We start from the raw sequence: 21583 nt of genomic DNA on the forward strand, positions 1-21583 counted from the left end.
TAAGTATGTACAAAGGTGATTTTACAAAGCGCCCATGCGTTGGTAGAATACAACATCAATATCACCCACAGAATTTACATCAATGAGTCACAGGGACTGTTCAATCCTATGTACACACCCACATCAGCTCACATATACATACTAGTCTACTGAAGTTTACGCAGCAGCGTATCAGTGTACTTCTGAACAAACAAGCAAAAAAACTGAAAAGACTGTTAATTCATTCAAAGTGAAATATTACAGTATCATGCACATTTTTTGCTTGTTTTTTCATTGGAACAAAAACAGAATGTCAAAGAAGACAATCTCACTGCACAAAGACATGCGTACACACACACACACATTTGTAACGCACAAACACCACAAACTTATAGTTTTATCTCATGTTCACATTACCTGACCGAGAAATCATATCCACATGGAAACGTTGAAAGGAAATGGATTTTATAACAATTGGTATCAACACAGCATGACATCGTTCACACCAAGTACAGCAACCAGCCCTCCACAGCTACAATAATAAAGAGTTTCCCCACTGTCCACAAACACAGCAATACTGTGGAGATGGGTGTTCAGTCATGATACAGAAAACACAACACACCACAAGCCGGGACGCAGCAAGACACAAGTGAATGGTACCTGATTCCACACATTTTGATCATACAGAGTGAATGCCCAAGCCATGGAGTGTTGCTGTGCTTTTCCTTCGAGTTTAAATGCTAAATGGTGTTCTTAAAGAAAAGAAAGTCTTCCATGGATGCTGAGACAGCCCTGCATGTTTGCAGAACTTGAACACATCCTCTGATTTAAAAAAAAAAAGAAAAAAAAAGTGTTCTTACGTGAACATGTAAAACCCCCCTCTCTCCGAAATAGCTCCTCCCTCCTTTCCAGTCTGCAGCGTCTCCAGGTTTCTGTTCACATGTGTTTTTAAGTTTTGTCTTTAATCTCTCTGAATCAGAGTTATGCATGCATGTTAACGACTGGTTTAAAAGCCCTTTGATTTGTCTTTGTGGAAGTGCAAAGCCTGAACAACAGAGATTTTAAAAAGAAAAAAAAAAAAAAATAGATAGACAGGATGGGGAGTGGAGTCTGTAGATAATTAGTAGAGACAGTTTGGGTTTTTAAATCTTTTAAAGTCTTATTTCATATCTATAAATAAAAGAGGAAATTACTAAAATTTTACCAGTGTATGTATTTACTTGCATGACAGTACATGTTTAGATGATTTTATATAATAACATTAACAATAACAATGATAGTAATAATCATAATGTAGTACTATTAGAGGAAGCTTCACACCATCCATTCACACATCCACTCTTGTACTGGCATCCCCACAGTTCATGGAGGAAATTTCACTTCAGAGCAAAAGACCAAAGACTACGCTTCCACACAGACTGCAAAATGCTGTTCTTCATTTTCACTTGCTCTTACATCCTGCATTTATCCAGGCGTTATTATTATCATTATTGTTAATTTAGCATCATGAGAGGATATTGGTACAACAGCTCTGAAGTATTTGGGATTGGGTTGGAAAGAGATCAGGAACATAGGCAGGCTTATTCTGAGCAGTTTGTAGGTATCACACACACACACACAAACAAAAAACAACAACACACACACAAGCAAATACCACACCACACAAATGTGCACACACACACACACACACACACACCCCACAGTGAAACCATTAGCAAACAAATCATCCAGAAATGAATGAGCAAAAGTTTTAGCACCACACACCAGCACATCTGTTGGCATCAGAAATTATCGTAAGGTGTTCTGTTTTCTCTTTTTGGCACTCGCATCCTAGATATGGAAAGCTCAGTTGGGGCAGCGTATGTATCACCAGATTTGTAGTGGAAATCCCTCCTTCTGTCCTGATTCTTACTGACAAATAGATTTCCACCCAACAGTTTTTAAACTGCTCTGAGGTAAACACAGGCAAGTGAACTGTCTTTCCTTTTCACAGACATACATATCGGCATTCATGGGCGTGCACACATGCACACACACACACAGACAAATACATACATACACACACATACAAAGTAGCATGTACTGAAACTGTATATTTGCAAACAGCATATACTCATATATATTAACACATAATGTTTATTTGCATGCATGTACACAAACAGAAAAATGTTTCAAAGATGTGCACAAGTTGTCTGAACTGATGACTGCATTGTTTGGTTAATAAACTCTGTGAAGTTCAGAGTTTAATGTTAATTGTATATTTTCTGCAAGGAGAAATGAATGTTGTTGGTAACATTTCTTAACATTCTCAAGTAAAGACTGAACAAGGGTCTGTTAGGACTGGCGGATTCTGTATTGTGTGTTGCAGGTGGCTCAGTGTCACTTTGTTTTACATCAAATGAACTGTGTGCTCTTCCAGGAAATAACATGCTCATGCTTTCGACATCATGGTGTTTGTACTCCCGCACACATACACACATGGGCACAAATATACACACAGATAAAAAAATAAATAACTAAATAAATTATCTCAACACCAAAGGACAAAAGAAAAAAAAAGAAAAATCCAAATAAGATATCACTATAGACTAGATTGATTTAAAATGATTCTATATCTCCAGTCACCCTACACCAAATTATAAGACCAGAAAGGCAAATTTCTTTGAAAATAAAAGTATTCACACACACACACACACACATATATATATATATATATATACAGAGAGAGAGAGAAAGAGAGATTCCACAAATTAACAAGTGGTGAATCTCCGCTGATGATGTTTGTACAGATGGGGACACATGCAATGTTAAAAGCCACCTACAGAAAGTCAACCTGAACAAGAAGAAAGAGAGGGACAGAAGCGCTAGAAGAGACGGAGAGTGCACAAGAAAAGTGTGTGTGTGTGTGTGTGTGTGAGAGAGAGAGAGAGAGAGAGAGAGAGAGAGAGAGAGAGAGAGAGGGACAAGAAGGGAAATGAAAGAATGAAAGAAACAGAGAAAGAGGAAGAGACCTTCCCACTGTCCACATGTCCTCTATATCTCTTTCATTCAGATTTTCTTTCCTATTATCAGTAAGGCTAAATCAGCTGTTGTTGGCCAAAAGTTCGAAACACAAAGGATTCCATACTTCATTACACTTGGCGCTGCATCATTTCATAGTCAGTGTGTGTGTATGTATGTGTGTGTCTGGTACTGTTACACACACATATCTGTGGTCATGTATGCCACCACAACCGTCACTGTACAAAACACAAAAGTACAGTCACATACACTATGGTTATTCACATGTTTTTTTGTCTCATTCCAATGCACACACACACACACACATGCATGCACAAATACACATGCACAAATAATCGATCAATGTCTTTATCTCACTCTCTGTATGCATGCTCATCACAGATTATCTCGGTTTCTCACGCATATTGGAATACAGAAACACAGAGAGTGAAAGACATAGACACGCACTCAAGAAAACCCTGCCCATCTTTCCCCCAATTCCCCAAACATTTTTCCACACATCTCTTCCTATACTGCAAGAGAGCCAGAGATAGTGTATATTCTGTTAACAGTCTTGATGAAATCTGAAGTTCTCAACAAACAGTGTACATATTAAAGTGCATTTTCTCCTTGGTTGGTCCAACTAATCATCTACCTCTTTATTCATCCATGAATAAAATTCTTGTCCGCAAAACACTCATGTCATTTAGGATGCTCTTAAGATCAGACAGATAATGACTACTTGGACTTTTCACAACTTCCATTTTGATAAGAAAATTGACAAACGACTGGAAAGACTGACAGAGGAAGTGAAGGACAACCATGTCTTGTGATGAAGTAGTCCATGAAAAAGATGATCAGGTTTCATTCTTGAGGGATATATGAATGCTGGTACAATACACACTGTCATGTTTTGATTAAAAAAGAAAAGTGTTTATATTTCTTTTCAACACAAACAAAGGAATCTAAACATTGTATAATCATCATTTCTGCGACTTCCTATCTAAACGTATTTTCCACAGAGTTGATCATCCAATGTTGCATGTCTACAGCAACATCTGCCTGTGATGAAAGGAAAAAAACAACAACAAAAAACTCATCTTCACTGTTAGTTCATTGATTTTACACTTGAAGTATCAAACTGGATGGTTTAAATAAACACCTTCCCGTCTCTTATACACATTTTGCTATCTTTGTGGTCCCATATGTGGGCCTCTCAAAGCCCCCAAAACAGTATCTTTTAAAAAAAAAGGAAAAAAGAAATGGACAATATCTTATCTTAAAACTGGAGTTCACAAAGTCATAAAAAACATTCAAACATGGAAATATGTGAAACAAACAATGTGAATAATTTAACCAAGAGCATGGCAGACCCATCACATTTCTTCCCTTGGCAAGTGTGCGCATATGTAAACTCTTCTTTCTTGCATGCTGAATGTAACCGAACGCGCATAAAAAGCAAAGAACCTTTTTGAAAGCGCACCACTGAAAGAAAGCCAGCATCTGTTGCAACACAACATATCCATGACTTCAGTGATGTCATTGGTGGCTGTGGATATAATCTCTCTTTCAACAAAGCCTTCTCGCAGACTTCTCATCACCATTAAAACCCTCAAGATTAGCAAATATTCACACACACACACACACGTGTCACTCACACACATTCAAACAAACTGACACCATACCCTCCATTGCTCCTATGGACAAGAAAACAAGAACTTCCAGAAACAATCCAAGCAATGGAACTCCAAGAAAAAAAAACCCAAAACCATTCCCCCATCAATCAAGAATGGCTGCGTGTTCTTCCTGGGCCCACAACACCCCCCCCCCTCTCCCCTCCTGTGCATGCTCATGCTCTCCTGGGGGCCATGTTGTTAGCTGGTGGCCGCAGTAGCCGATGCCTGGCCACCCCCGCTGGCCGCTTTAGGGGTGGCCGTTGGTGGTGTTGGAGACGTGGGAGATGGTTGTGGCGATGCGGTGCTGCTGGCTGGGGGCTTGGAAGTGCTGCTGCTGCTTTTGTTGGCTGCTGCAGGAGAGGCCTCTTCTGCCGACCCAGCTCTGAAAGTAAACACCGGTCCGTCCTGTCATATCGGCACAGCGTCAACCATCCTTTTCTTGTGCATAAATATTAACCAGACTTTAATAAGGAATATTTCCTTGCCAATGTGTAAAAACACAAAACACAAGCACGAAGACATACCCTGCACGTGCTCCCCACCACCCCAGTTCACCTCTCCTCTGTGTGCAGACATACAGCACACTTGCCAGCATACACACCTATATACTTGTGATTCCCTCCCTTCCTCCCTTTTCTTCCTTCCCTTCCTTTTGGGGCCACATCACTTTCTATTCAGTAAAATCAATGACACCACTGAAAACTACACAAAAAACGAGTAGTAACTGAACTTCAAACTCAAGCCACACATTTCCGCTTTGCTCAAGACAGAGATGTGAACCCCTGTCAAGCATCTGTAGGAACAATCAGGAAATTTGGTAGAAACATTTTAAATTCGGTAGGAACACTCAGACTGAACCATATCAGCAAATGTACATTTCATCTACAAGGCACACGAACACTTGGGCCTGCAACACGATGTAACTGCTACGATTAAGCTGACTGGTCCACTCAATGCTGTTTCAATGTAAACGTGCACATAATCAGCTGAGCATCATCAAATGAAACAAGGTTAGTTGTGACTGCCCTGGCATCGTGATCGATAGTTCTAGAGCATCTGGGTAATGTTACAACAGGAAAACATGTGACCATGCTATGTAATCAAAATTGTCAGAACAATTTTGACATTGGCATAACGTTGGAACAAACTGCAATCGAACGTAACAAAATATGGTGAAATTGTAACAGCTGGCATCTGTGCTCAAGAGTACAGACACAGAAAGAAGCAGCCACATGAAATGACCAGCCAGCAATGACTTAGGGCACTGACTGTGGTGTGGTGGAGGAGGAGGACTGGGCCGTTCCATTCACTTTGGCGGGGGTCACAGGACCGTTTGCCTGGGGCTTGGAGGGGGTGGTGCTGCTGTCCTTCTTATTGCCGCTGTCCGCCCCACCACTGCTGGTGTTCAGCACGTCGTCATCGTAGATTCTGTACCTGCACACCCCATACATGTCATGCCTCACACACACTTGAACTCTCTTTGACACACACATCATACCACTTACACATTACACCGCTACACACATCACACCACCACACACATCACACTGCCTTCACACATATCACCTCACAAACATCACACTTCTCACACATATGTACCTAAGATACTGTAAATTCTTTGTGTTATACTATGGCACAGCAGATTTATGAAATGGAAGAATTTCACTGATCATACATAATAAAGCCCCCCGCCCCACCCCACCCTCCTATCCAATTTATGAAAAGAAAAAGGGACAAAAATGAAGTGTGTAAAATGAAGCGGTCCGTTTTTGTACAACTAGTGAGATTCTCACCTGAAACCATGCTCATCTTCATATTCATTGTTGTCGTCCTCACTGTCCTCATCAGGGGCCACAAACATCACTTCCATGTTGATCTCCCCTTGCTGGACAAGGAACAGGAAACACAAACATGACCATTCTACTTTGTTTCTTTCTTTTTTTCTTTTTTTTTTAATCTCTGTCTCTTCACTTTTATGTTTTGCATGTGTGTGTGCAAGTGCGGTCTTGCATGCATGTGTGCGTGTGTGTTAGGTTAGAGACAGAGTTAGAGAGAGAGAGAGAGAGAGAGAGAGAGACAGACAGACAGAGAGAAAGAGAGAGACAAAAAGCCAGACAGACAGGCAGAGAGAGAGAGAGAGATACACCCATACACAAACACACACACACACACACCTGCACAAACATGCACACATCACAGTCAGCGGCTGTTACAGCACCTGCAAGGTTAATTTTTCCTCCATCAATAGAGATTCTGCTTACACACAGCTACACAGTGTCACCCACAGTTCTGTCCACACAGGCGGGTCATCCATGCAAGCCAAAAAGGAACTTGTCAGAACAATTCTGAAATAAGTAGAACATCAGAACAAAGTTTGAACTGGTGGTAACAACAAGAAACACCTTGAAATGGGCACATCAGGCATCACTCTGTGTGTGTGTGTGTGTGTGTGTGTGTGTGCGGCGCGTGTGCACATGTGCATGTGCATGCGTGTGAGTGTGCGCGTGTGTGTGAGTGTGTGTGTGTTTACGTGTGCATGTGTGTGCGTGTGTGTGTGTGTGTGTGTGTGTGTGTGTGAGAGTGTTTACGTGTGCATGTGTGCGTGTGAGTGTGTGTGACTGCGTGCGTGTGTGCATGTGCGTGTGTGTGTGCGTTTGTGTGTGTTCACCTGTTGTGACAGCAGCTGCACAGCCTCTGCATGCTTGGCGTTGCGCAGGTCGTGGCTGTTGACGGACAGGATGGCGTCCCCCACGTACAGCTCCTGGCACCGGTCTGCTGGCTGGCCCTCATGGATTTCGGATATCAGGATAGGCACCCCGTGTTCCTTGCCCCCCTGGAGAAAAAAGTGTATTCCCCTCTGTGTTAAAAGCAGATGGTTTGTTTGTTTGAAAACCTGTAATGACAGCACTTCTTATCTCTGAAAAGCTTGCAGTAACTCTCTTTTATTCTACAGAACACACACCCTCTCTCTCTCTCTCTTTCTCTCCCTCTCTCTCACATATATATAATCTATTCGGTCTCCTTCCATCACTGAATTCCTCTGTGTCAAAACTGTCACCTCTTTTCCCTTTTCCTTTTCTTTCAAAACCAAAACCAAACTAAATATTGCTCATCTTCAGATGGTACCTGGCATACTGTACATTATTTGCTATGGAAAAAGGACCCCCTCCCCCAACTTTCATGCAAATCAGTTTATTTTCTGATGTGGTAATGATAGAAAAAAAAAAGAAGAAAAAAAAGGAAGTAGTTAAAATGAATGTATGCAGCCCAAAACGTTTTGTTTTGACATAATTCGATTCAATTTCTTTCAGTAATACTTTATTAATTGTAGGACATCATTATGTCCATACTTTTTGCACACTCACTCTCACACACACACACACACACATATGTACACCCTCCCTGTGCATAAAAAACAACAACAAACAAATATGCAAACACACACACAAATTCAGCCTACTGGTGTGCTGGCCTTGTGGTAACACATCCACAAATGAAGTGAGAGAATCTGAGCACGCAGGTTCCAGTTTCACACCTGCCTGTATTTTCTCCCCCTCTAGCAGACACTGAGCGATGGTCTGAATGCTAGTCATTTGGATGATATGATAAGCCAACGTCCTATGTGCAGCATGCACTTAGTACATGTAAAAGAACCCATAGCAACAAAAAGACTGTCCCTGGGAAAATTCTGTAGAAAAATCCAACTTTGATACGAAAACAAAATACACTTGCAGACAGTAAAAACAGGTGGTGGTACACTGTAGCGACACACTCTCCCTGGAAAGAGCAGCCCACAGTAGTAACAACAGCCCAAGAGAAATCTGTTGTGGCAAAAATTAAATACAATACAATCCACCACCCACCCACATACCGGAAGTTTTTACACACACACAGACACAGACACACAATATGCACAAAATCGCAGCAGCACCACTGACAAGAATCAAGACCGGAACTCATCCTGTGTAGAACAGACACCTACCATTTCCAACAGCCATGGAGGAGGGGGTGGGATGAAGGGGGGCGTGGAAGGTGGGGTGGGGGTGGGGTGGGGGGCAGACCCCACCCCCACCCCTCCCCCAACCTGACACATCCCCCTCCCAACCCATCAGACCCATTATCTCAAACAAAACAGTGGTTGTTAGCATTCCTCCATCCCGACAGATAAACCCACTGGTTTGGACACCACGCAGTCTAGTGAAGGGCGCTGCAGACTGTGATGGACATGGGCTGTCTCATGATTAGATGGTTTGCTAAGCTTTTTCCTGACTGGTATGACTCATGACACTTTCACAAACAGAAAAACAAAACAACGAAAACAAAGAAGACACACCAAAAAACAAAAACCACACACAAACACAAAATATCAGCACACACACAGACACACAGACAGACATACACTAACACACACACGTAAAGAGACCCAGTTAACAAAAAATATGAAAAAAAAGAAAAACAAAGGAAAACAAAACAAAACAAAATAAAATGTCATTAAAAACATTTTTAAACAAGAAAAGGAATGAAAAAAAAAGGAAAAAAAAGAGAGAATCAAAATAACCAAATAAATATAAAATGAAACAAAATGTTGAAAAAAAAACCCAACAACTACACGCACAAAAAAACCCCGACTCACAGTGATGGACATGCCCAGTCCCTCCTCCGGTCCCTTCTGGAGCACCACCTTGCGCATCTCCCCCAGCCCATGCTGTCTCTTCAGCGACTGGAAATCCTGCACAGGAAGCAATTGGTCAACACTGTGCTGTCACTACCATACTGTGTTCTATATATCCACACACACACACTCACCATCAATGTTCAGTTTCTCAAGCAGGCATCACTGCAGTCGGACAAATCCATATATATCACACTACACCACATCTTTCTACAAGGCAGATTCCTGACCAGAAACGTACATCAGTTCAGTAACAAGCTGATCAGAAAAGAGAAAGTGTGTTGCCACAGAATTCAGATCTCTAACAAGCTGACGAGCAGAGAGAAAGTGTGTTGCCATATAATTAAGTTCTGTAATAACTGACGAGTAGAGAGAAAGTGTGTTATATAATTTAGTTCTGTAACAACTGACGAGTAGAGAGAAAGAGTGTTATCACATAATTCAGTTCTGTAACAACTGACAAGTAGAGAGAAAGAGTGTTGTCATATAATTCAGTTCTGTAACAACTGACGAGTAGAGAGAAAGAGTGTTATCACATAATTCAGTTCTGTAACAACTGACAAGTAGAGAGAAAGTGTGTTGCTATATAATTCAGTTCTGTAACAACTGACGAGTAGAGAGAGAGAGTGTGTTACCATATAATTCAGTTCTGTAACAACTGACGAGTAGAGAGAGAGTGTGTTATCATATAATTCAGTTCTGTAATAACTGACGAGTAGAGAGAAAGAGTGTTATCACATAATTCAGTTCCGTAACAACTGACGAGTAGAGAGAAAGAGTGTTACCATATAATTCAGTTCTGTAACAACTGACAAGTAGAGAGAAAGAGTGTTATCACATAATTCAGTTCTGTAACAACTGACGAGTACAGAGAAAGTGTGTTGCCATATAATTCAGTTCTGTAACAACTGACGAGTACAGAGAAAGTGTGTTGCCACATAATTCAGTTCTGTAACAACTGACAAGTACAGAAAAAGTGTGTTGCCACATAATTCAGTTCTGTAACAACTGACGAGTAGAGAGAGAGTGTGTTCCACATAATTCAGTTCTGTAACAACTGACGAGTACAGAGAAAGTGTGTTGCCACATAATTCAGTTCTGTAACAACTGACGAGTACAGAGAAAGTGTGTTGCCACATAATTCAGTTCTGTAACAACTGACGAGTACAGAGAAAGTGTGTTGCCACATAATTCAGTTCTGTAACAACTGACGAGTAGAGAGAGAGTGTGTTCCACATAATTCAGTTCTGTAACAACTGACGAGTACAGAGAGAGTGTGTTGCCACATAATTCAGTTCTGTAACAACTGACGAGTACAGAGAAAGTGTGTTGCCACATAATTCAGTTCTGTAACAACTGACGAGTACAGAGAAAGTGTGTTGCCATATAATTCAGCTCTCTAACAAGCTGACGAGCAGAGAGAAAGAGTGTTGCCACGCATTGCCATATGATTTTTCTCTAACAAGCTGACAAGTAGAGAGGAAGTGTGTTTCCTTTGTGCTGTGTTTCCACAACAAACAACAGTACAGGAATTGAAGAGAATGTGAGCAGAGTTGATAGAGCCCAAAGAAGCAACAGGGAGTCGGATCATTCATTAATTTAAAGCACATGGTTATGTTTCTTTACTCCCCCTCCCCCTTCCCCATCCACTTCTGTTCCCCACCTGTGCATCCTGTGTCCCCGCTGATGTGATTATCTGGGGTGTTTATGGATCGGTAAACAATGCAGTGACATCTTCCTCCCTCCCCCGCAACACATACTCTCCCAAGACTTACCCTGTTGAAGCTGAAACTGTCTGAATAAACACAGGTTGAAAGAGAAGTCTGTTCATGTGTGTGTGTGTGTGTGCGTGTGTGACAGGGTGTGTGTGTGCGTGTAAGAGAGAAAGAGACTGATTGATTGATATGCATACTTATAATGTGCGTGTGTGTGTGTGTGTGTGTGTGTGTGTGTGAGAGAGAGAGAAAAAGAGACTGATTGATTGATATGCATACTTATAATGTGCATGTGTGTGTGTGTGTGTGTGTGTAAGAGAGAAAGAAACTGATTGATTGATAATCATACTTACACAACACCTACCCACCAAGCTGTTAATGCTTCGATACACAGAGAAATAGAGATATGCAGGGAAAGAGAGAGAAAAAGGGAGGTGCTACAGAATGATGAGGTGGGTATTAAAGAAGAAAGGAAAAGTCAGAAAAATGTGATAACATAGGAGGAGAAATTACATGTAATTAGAAGGGGGGGGGGGGGGGGGTGGGGGGGGGGAAGAACAACAAAACAACGACAAAATGAAAAAAAACTACAACATAAAACACACACACAACAAACAAAAAACACAGCCAGGAACTCACAAAACCCAAACCCAACAACGCACAGCTTTCCACCACAGGATCCTTCGACAGGCTCAACACACCACTCGTGCCAACAAACACAAGACAACAAAACCAAACACTCCTCCGCAGTTCACAACACAACAATCGTTCCCCAGTTTAAGACATCCAAGTGTTGCACTCTCTGTGCACTTGTCTGTTTGTGCTCTAGTGTTCAACCTGTTGGAAGAACCCATGGAGCTGCCCTGCCTGTTTGCTTTGGTACAGAATCCTTTTAAACTGTTTGAAAGTTTTGTTGGTCTGTTTATTTTCACTCACTCTCCTCTTCTGCAGTCTTGTTCTGTGTCCACAGGCTGCAACTCTTTTCTGCATGTGGACTTTATCATGTTCAGACCGCCTCATCCCCCACTACCCCGGCCAACCAGGCAGCCACACTCCATTTTCACGGGTGGGTGCATGCTATGTGTGTTCATGTTTTTGTACACTGTTGACACAGACTAAGGATATGAACACCACTGAAGAGACTTTGCAGCAGTGCAGGATCTCTTCTGATGTGTGGCTTTCTGGCAACCTAACATAAATCATGGTTTCCTGTGGGCTGCTGACGCTAGGACTGTGATAAATGAACCTGGGTGTGGCTGTGAATGAATTTGAAATGAGCAGCATGGGAGTAATGCCACTGAAATGGGGCAGAGACGATGGGGCAGCAAAAACGCACACAAAAAAACACACTCAGAAGAAACTTCTCTTCCATACAAAACAATCAACCCAACCATAAGATCTCCTGCTAAATATCAACAAACATACAAAGAACAGGAAGCAAAGAAACACGTTGTTTCCCTACCTACTGAGCAGCACACACTGATAATACAAAACAGCTACTTCTACATGGAAATATGATAATACAAAACAGCTACTTCTACATGGAAACAACTGAAGAATATTTCAGCCCAACTTCAAAACAAAACAAAAAAAAGAAAAAGAAAAAAAGAAAAAAAGAGCCAAATCCCTCACATGTCCTGGAGGAATGGGCAGCTTCTTCTTGCGGTTGGCCCTTCCCCGACAGGCGCGGATGACCGTCTTGTGGCGGTGGAGGTGAATCTCCGCCTCCAACTGGTTCCAGAGTTTGTCGTGCTCCGCGCCCCTCATGTCTCTCCCCAGCAGCTGGATCTGCTGTATTCTGGAGCAAAGACAAAGACATGCTGCAGCCTGTGATGCTGATGGTAATGGGATGTGACCTTTTTGTTTCTTTCTTTGCCTTCTTTTCTTTCTTCTTCTTTTTTTTTATTTTTTATTTTTTTAAAGTTCTGGTTCAACTTCATCATGCTTTGGGGACATCTATCCTGCCTTACCTTCAACAAAGACATACCTGTAATGCTGATGCCATGGAATATGACCCTTTAATTCTCTTGCCTTTTGTCCCTTTTTTGGAGGGGTGGGGGGTTGTTTTGCTACCACTGTACCAGCTAGACCACATATTTTCTTAAACTTAAGGTAAACCGACAGTGGGTAACCTTTGACTAAACTTTAAAATGCAGCATGTCCATCAGGCGATGCAATGCGTCCTGCAGTGTCCTTCCTATGACTCCACAGATGACCCAACATGACCGCTTCCTGTAGACTGTGCCTTGCTTTGGGGGTTGCATTTCTTTTAAGCCATATAGCATGTCACAGTCCTATGAACTGGTAGCTTTTATTCCCCTGTCTTGCCTTTCCTTTAATCCATTCAACCCTGTTGAGTTTACAGCCTCAGCAGGCTTCCATGCCATACTAATGCATATGTAGGAACATGAAAACCATTCTGAGATGAATTTTGATGCCACAGCAATGATCGGGGGTGCAGGGCATAATGAATCAATCCCCATAGCATGTTACAGACTTATGTCTCAGTAGCATTTTCCCCTGCAACAACCAGTGGGCTCTGTTTATAACTGTGCACTGTTCTGGGGAGGGGGAGGGTCGCATTTCCTGTAATCTATATAGCATGTCACAGCCTTATGTAGGGGTAGCTTTTTCCTGGAAGCTCAACTCAGTGGACAATGCTCGGTGTGCCACAACTGAAGAGGCTGACCAACAAGAACACAGTGGCAGGCCCTGAGGCTTCAGTTTCCTTCTCTCAGTTAGCACACAATATGTTGTGACTAGGACTTGGACAGAACATTGACAGTGGTGGTGGCACTGATCAGGACCAGAACAAGTATCCGATTTCATAACTGACAGGTCTGGGTGACTGCCTTGTCAGTCAAGGAAGGCTAACAAAAGTGGTAGACACGGGGGTGGGGGGTGGGGAGTGGGAGGCTTGGGGGGGGGGGAGACAGGTCTTCTACCAAGCAGAGAGGTTTTATTATAAATCAGATTGAGCTGTCATTTAATTAATGGTTTGAGCTGTGGAAAATGGGGTGTATATGGGATGGGGATGTTTATTTCTCATTTTCTGTCTCACACCCCCCGCACACTGCATTCTTTAGAACAGAGCTCAATGTCTGACAATGGAGATTTGAGGTTTTAGAGTATTTCCTCTCTGCTCTTTCTCAATGTCGCTTCCCTCTCATTCATTGTGATGTGTGAGTCTCCCTGACCAGTGTTCAGAGGTATTTTCTCTCACTCCATACTCTGTCTTTCTGGTCGACCTGCCTGTTCAAAGTCTATCTATCTTTCTCTCTCAAGCAAACAAAAATACAAGATCCTTTGTGCAGAAAATAAAGTCACTGTTCATGCATGCAAGTATGTGCATGCATGTGTGTGAGGGGAGGGGAAAAAATGCAGTCACCGTTCGTGCAGTAAGTGTGTGTTGCATGTTGCATGTTCCAACATCAGAAACAGAGTATTTACAAAGCTTGGTATTATATGATGAAATAACTGGGCAAAGTTATGTTTAAAAACACATACACACACATGTAAACAAAAACCTGAAGAGATGACATTAAGCGAGGTAACAACATCCTTAGAATCAGTGAAAAGTAACAACTAAAACAGTAAATAACATAAGCATTGTCTGTTGTTCTCCGACATCCTCAGAATGAGTAAATAGTAATAACTGTAACAGTAAATATCATAAGTACTATCTGTTGTTCTGCAGGATCATCATAAAATGAAACAAGTCTTCACCTGTGTGGGTCTCACTGCCTTGCACTGATGAATGGAAGGTGGGGGTGGGGGTGGGGGATTTCGGTTCCAAATTTCCCTCCACCCTAACAATAACACAATTCTGTGTGAAAATCTTTGGTGAGGGCAGATTCATGGGAATTGTCATGAGTAGGACATAGTGATGGTCTCCCTTCACCACAGTCTTGCTCCACTACTAAGATGATGTCTATTAAAAGAAAAAAAAGTTTTTGAGTACATGTACATCTCTTATGTATTTTGTTTCTACTATTGTGACAGCAAACTATTGATCCTATTTTGAAGACATAATACACTAAGCCTTAAATTAAAAAAAAAAGTATATATATAATATATATATATATATATATATATATATATGTATATATATATATCTATACTTTGTATATATATCTATTCTTAAATAATAAACCCAAGTCCATAAAGTAATGGTGAAAGCATCAAAAAACAGCCTTGGTTAATCTTTTAACCTTAAAAACCATATTTGCGTTTGGGGTGGGATGGTGGTTTTAAAAAGCTCTCATTTATGCTCATGTTGGTCCTAATGTACCTCCAAATGGGAGGTTAGTTTGCACAGCAAGTGACATCACAAGCCAGCCCAATTCTTTATATAAATATATATACATATACTGAATCACCACAGGCGACAGGCAAAAAAATGAATCTGTAGCAGGTCGGGACCTTGGCTGGTGGGTGGCATATGGTGCAACCCCCCCATACATTCCTCTGTGCACTCTTCTAACTATCTGTGACTTTGCTTGTTCCACCCATGTTAACTTGAATACACCATAGTTCAACAAATCTTGTTTTTCATGCACGGGTATACACATCCACACAAACAATCTGTGGAGGATCAACTTGTCACTGAAGTTTGTCACACACACAATGTCCAAGCTGACAAAGAAATATATCGGACAACGACCTCACCCATGAAAAAAAACAGTAATGGAACATTTTGTCCTCTTCAGGAGTAAACTGATCAGACTTTCTCAACCCTTTATCGATCTATGTTGAAAGTCTGATGCTGATATACATCCCTCTTCATGTTGTGCACACCAGTCAGAAAAACACTTTTGGAAGACATATGTAATGGTTGAAAAACAGGTGCACAATAAACAGTGGCATGTCTGGTAACCGGCTTCTCTTAACTGTGTCATCCTGCTTGCAGTTCTCTTCCACACTTGCAAAGAGTGTGAACACACATTCGGATTCCTATATAGCACCTCCTCCCACCCCCATGTCCCTCCACACAACCTTGACCTTCAACATTCTCAGGAGGACCAGAGTGACTGACTGCCCATTCCCACAATCCCGACAAGGCCAGTAGCTTTTCTTCGTGATTGGTCAATAAAATCTAGGACACTGAAGTCCACGCACATAATACATGGCTGTCTGACACATAACAGCAACATGCCATCTACTGTACAAGTCTGCAAGTGACCCTGTCCACCAAGCTGCCTGCATGTCTGGCATTTTCTGCTTCATAGTATGCATGAAAATAAGGAAAACACTGGAGGTTTTGTTTACTTTTGATTTGTTTGATTGGGAGGAGGGGAGCTGAAGTGGGGGGTGGGGGGGGGGGGGGGTGGGGGTTAATTAGTGGACTGGTGCATGCAACATCACAATCCAAAACCTAGCCAACAGTAGATTCAAAGAGATACAATACAGGAAGCCAACAGTACTGCTGATCTTGTCAGGATAACACAGCCTTCAGAAGAGGCTACAGCCTGTTTCAATAAACAGTGTAAAGTGTGAGTCAATAAAACCACAATCGTAGCAGAAGTGCACAGCTTCAGGCTATTGGTGCCAGTGCTTCCTGTTAGCTGGTGCACAGGTAACTGACAGGTACAGAACCACGAAAGAACAAACACAAAAAATCTCACATCCCCCTCCCACTATTTATACACAGTTTATTTGACACATGTACACAAGCTTCAGGCAGTACTCAGTCTGTTTATATATATTTATACACACACACACACACACACACACAGATAGAAAGATAGATAGATAGATATAACCTCCTTCATTTGACATGAGCACATGTGCTGAAAGAGACTTCCCTTTATTTTTTCAGAAAAGCTTCTGGGTTTGTTATGGTGAACCCTTGATTAATCAGAGTGCAGCAAAATGATGGGAAATGCCAAGCAGCACTGACTTGCACGCACACACAGCTAAAGTAGAGAGTGCGAGAGAGAGAGGGAGAGAGAAAGCAAGCTTGCCAGACACACCAGTTTAACTTAAAACTTTTTCTTCCCAGTCACATCTTTACATCTCAACTTAAGTGTCCCATATTCTTGCAGGTTGTACCATCAGGGGCACACATCCCTGTCGGTATCACTCAGATATCCATACTGAAGGCAGCAAGCAGTGTGTGGTAAATGTTGGTCCCCTTCCGCACTTTATGAGAACACCTTTTCCAAAGTGCCAGCAAAAATCAATCAACCTACGTTCACGAAAAGCAACTCTTTAAACAGTGGGATGGAGGGGGATGGGGGTGGGTGGGGGGGGGGGGGGGGCAGTTTCTTTTAATCTAACGAGATGGAGGCACAACACTGATGCATATCTGGCACTTGTTCCAAAGTGGCATCAGTTGTACGCTTGTCAAGCATCTATTTACTATCTCTTTGAGCTAGGTCTTTTAGCATGACATACACAGCCACTTCATTCCAAGTGTTACTGGGCTATTACTTGATACTGAAGCAATATTTTCTGCATGACCCATTTTCTTTTGCAAGTTAATTTGTTATTTTTTTCTTCAGACTGAAAGTCAAGGTTTGGTGTGGGTTTAAAGACAACAAAAAAACCTGGGTGGGTAAAACTTTAAAAGGGGTGGTGTGAAACCACTTTTGAATAATAACTTTGTAATATCTTAAAAGTAAATGTTCACTTGTTCTCTGATCATGTGTAAATACATATAATTATGTGTGTGTGTGTGCATTGTGACTTCCTGTGTAGTGTATGTGTGCACATGCTTGCAAATGAAAATGCTTTTACTGTTTTGTTCCCAAGACAGACCAAATGACTGCATATTTGTATACCTCTCATCACACTTTACTTCACATGAGAATTTTCTAGCAGTGTGATTTTTCAAATATATTTTTTCTTTTTTTCCTTGAAAACTTCTTTGCATTGAAAGCACCTGGGTTCATGCACAGCTACTATTCTTAACCTCAGAATCTTCCAATTTCAGCTTCCCTCTTTACCTGGCACTCACACTCTACCTTTCTCATTCCACAAACAAGCTCCCTTAATCGCTTCACAACAACAAACCACCACCACCACCACCACCAAAACCACCATTTCGTGAAGAGCAAAACCTAACACTGCCAATAATGGCATGGCAATGAGTGGGCACTCACACACTTGCCAGGCCCTGAGGTCTGGCAGAAGAGTCAATTTGTTCCCCGGGTCCACCTGCAAATTACAGGTGAACTCCGAGCCCCCCCCTGTGGCGGCTACAAGCCTGAACTAATTGGTGCCGCTAGTTACAGCCTCTCCTGACACAGGGAGATGCATGGGCTTCAGGTGTGGCAGCAGACCTTAATGGGCTGTTCCTCCACCCTGTTTGGGGTGCACAACAACCACCACCGTCAAACACAATCTGCAGGCAAGGCTTCAGGCTGAAGCGTTCAGCTTTGGAAAAAAGGGGGATGAGCAGTTATGTAGTAGCTGACTGTTTGTTGGCTTAGAAACTGGACAGGAGGAGGAAAAGGTGGTGATGATGGTAAGGTGGTGGTGTGGTGGTAGTGGTGAGAGAGAGAGAGAGAGAGAGAGAGAGAGAGAGAGTGTGTGTGTGTGAGTGTGTGTGTGTGCATTTTCACTAATGTATCAGTATGGGGTGCCTTTTGTGGGTATACACCTGAGAAAACGCCAAGCGGTACAAAGTGGTACAGCAATGTGCGTGTGTGTGTGTGTGTGTGTGTGTGTGTGTGTGTGTGTGTTAGGTTGTGTTGTGTTGTGTTCTGTCGTATCGAGTTCTGTCATGTCATGTTGTGATTTTGTGTGTGTGTGTGTGTGTGTGTGTGTGTGTGTGTGTGTGTGTGTGTGTGTGTGTGTGTGTGTGTGTGTGTGTGCCTATATTATGCATTTTCACTCATGTATACATCAGAATGGAGTGCCTTTGTATGGGTATACACCTGAGAAAACTCGAAGTGGTACAGCAACGTGTGTGTGTGTGTGTGTGTGTGTGTGTGTGTGTGTGTGTGTGTGTGCCTGCACTTGTTTGAGTGCTTGTACCTCTTCTCGTTCGTTTCAAAAAATGAGAATGCCTTCGTATGGGTCAACACCTGTGAAAACTCAAGAGGTGCAGCAGCATCAGAGAAATAAGCCATATCATACACAAACACAGACACACACTGACACATACACACACCACTCCCTGCAACCATCACCTATAGCATGACCACCATCCCCATCACCACCAAACTATGCAGCAACAACCGCAGAAAAAGACGGAACAATGGACACTTGTTTTGTTAAAAAAAAAAAGAAGAAAAAAAAAGGACATCTTACGGACATTTTTTCCACTATGCCGCAAGGTCCCACTGTGCCGCAACAGTCAGCAGTCCAGACCATGTGCCTGGCTTCTCACACTCATGTGTGTGTGTGTGTGTGTGTGTGTGTGTGTGTGTGTGTGTGTGTGTGTGTGTAAGGATAAATATGTTTGTGTGTGTGTGTGTGGTATGCATGCGTGTGTGTGTGTGTGTGTGTGTGTGTGTGTGTGTGTGTGTGTGTGTGTGTCCATCATTCCTGCCAATGGGTGTTAATAATCTAGACAAACCACACTGTGAAGGGAAGTCAGCAAGCAACATGGTTAAGAAACACACACACACAATGTTGAGAGACCGAGGGAGAAAGGAGGAGTCAGGGAAGACAAGAGTGAGGGATAGAGAGAAGGGGTGGTGGTGGGAGGAGAATGCACAGTGAGAGAGAGAGAACAAGAACAAGAACAAGAACAAAACTTTAATCTCCAGGCCTCCGGCCCCTAGAAAGAGGTCAAAAGTACACAATATGGTGATCACTCAACCACAACAAAATGTAAAATACGTACTAACTTAACCTGTAGAACAAAAGTGCTTCTCGTGCATAGTAAATTAATTCTAACTTTCATCATTGTTGTCACAGAATTCCTGTTGTATCTTCAGGGCATTAAATATATAAATGCATAGTTTACGAATACTGTAAACAGAACCATTCTTCATCAAGTGAACATACGATTGACCTTCAGAGTTCAGATGTTTTTGCCGCAGGTCATTGTAAAGGACACAATTGTTTATAGAATGGTTTTCATCTTCGATTACATTACAACGTTTACATGCGTAATTTGAATTACATTTGAATGTTCTTCTAAAAAATGACAGAGACAGAGAGAAAGACAGACAGAGAGACAGAGACAGAGAGAGACAGAGAGGTGCAACAATTTACCTTTTCCCAATTTACCTTATGCAGATTTCAGCTACACCAGGCAATAACATTGTCCCACCAAGCACGGATCATATTAAGCTTTTCACAATTTTGCTTGCCATGTCAAGTTGGTCACAAGCTTTGCCATTTACTCAACTTCCAATCCTGTCGAAATCCCAACAGCTTTATTGAAAAAAAAAAAACCCGGGCTTTTTCCTCCCATTAATTACAGAATGAAGTGAGGGTCACAAGTAACCTCCTAATTCTTACTTTAAATCAAAATGTAAGACTCCATTTTTCCTCACACACACACACACACAAAAACATCACATGCACACATGCGATGATACAGGCGTGGTGGCCGAATGGTTGGGGAGCTGGTTTCTAGCCCATGTTTCTGGAGTTCGATCCCTGGTTTTGGCACAGCTGGTGAGTCAAGGGTGGAGACTTTTCCAATCTCCCAAGTCAACATTATGTGCAGACCTGCTAATACCTGAGCCACCGTCATGTGCATACACATGCAAAAGATAAAATACAAACAATAAGATCCTGTAACCCATGTCAGTGTTTGGTGTGTTTCAGAAACAAAAACATACACAGTATACACCTCCACCCCCGAAAACAGAGTATGGCTGCCTACATGGCAGGGTAAAAACATAAACACACGGTCATACACATAGAAGGTTACATGTCTGTGTGAGTGTGTGTGTGTGCATGACTGCAACTTGACCGAATGACACATGAAACGAATTATAAGTGGCCACAGGCAGCTCTCAGTCGGCTCTACCCAGGTTGGAAACCTGTTGTGCAAATGACTCCATGTTTGTTTGTGAAGCACTTAGAGCTTGGTCTCTGCACTATATGTGTGTACTTATCATCATCATCATCATGATCCATTGACAGGCAGACACTTTTCAAATAGATTGTGATGCTTAGAACTTTAAAGTTAGACCACAAAGGTGGGTACCTGGTATAGCGGTGTGGAGTTCAACTACTACCTCTTGGCTGATGATGCCTTTGACTCAAAATGATCAAATTATGGTGCTTAGAGCATCACTGACCACTAAGGCCAACTCAAGCACCTACTTCTAGTACACCTTTGACTCTCCTCTTGTCTGCTGGGTAAGCTTTAACATAACTTTAAGTTAAAAGGTTAAAGAGCAACTTCATCTTCTTTCATGCTTGAAATTTTTTTTACTTTGTGTTAGTTTATGCCTAAACCGAATCTGCGCAATCATGATATAAGTTCTGAATTTTTTTCCCTCTTCCTGCAAAGCTCCTGGTCAGCATACTGTAGATGGAAATTGTAAAACGATCTGCACTGCACATAACATCACTGAGAAGCTTGTCCGACTGGAGACGACGGGCGCAACAGCTGGGTGGTTAAAGCGTTG

The 21583-nt window shown here is 42.1% G+C and overlaps 1 protein-coding gene across 1 annotated transcript in view; it reads right to left on the reverse strand.

Annotated features, from left to right (window-relative positions):
• Positions 1 to 2978: 2978 nt before the first annotated feature.
• Positions 2979 to 21583, reverse strand: part of LOC143297974 (Golgi-associated PDZ and coiled-coil motif-containing protein-like) — a 44464-nt gene continuing 25859 nt past the window's right edge. The window contains exons 4-9 of the mRNA XM_076610605.1: positions 12675 to 12840; positions 9289 to 9384; positions 7324 to 7488; positions 6449 to 6540; positions 5925 to 6089; positions 2979 to 5037 (exon numbers count right to left, since the gene is read on the reverse strand). Of these exons, the coding sequence (XP_076466720.1) occupies positions 4854 to 5037; positions 5925 to 6089; positions 6449 to 6540; positions 7324 to 7488; positions 9289 to 9384; positions 12675 to 12840 (868 nt within the window). The 3' untranslated portion in view covers positions 2979 to 4853. The remainder of the gene's footprint in view (positions 5038 to 5924; positions 6090 to 6448; positions 6541 to 7323; positions 7489 to 9288; positions 9385 to 12674; positions 12841 to 21583) is intronic.

Source organism: Babylonia areolata, chromosome 23 (assembly GCF_041734735.1).
Source record: "Babylonia areolata isolate BAREFJ2019XMU chromosome 23, ASM4173473v1, whole genome shotgun sequence".
Taxonomy (NCBI): domain Eukaryota; kingdom Metazoa; phylum Mollusca; class Gastropoda; order Neogastropoda; family Buccinidae; genus Babylonia; species Babylonia areolata.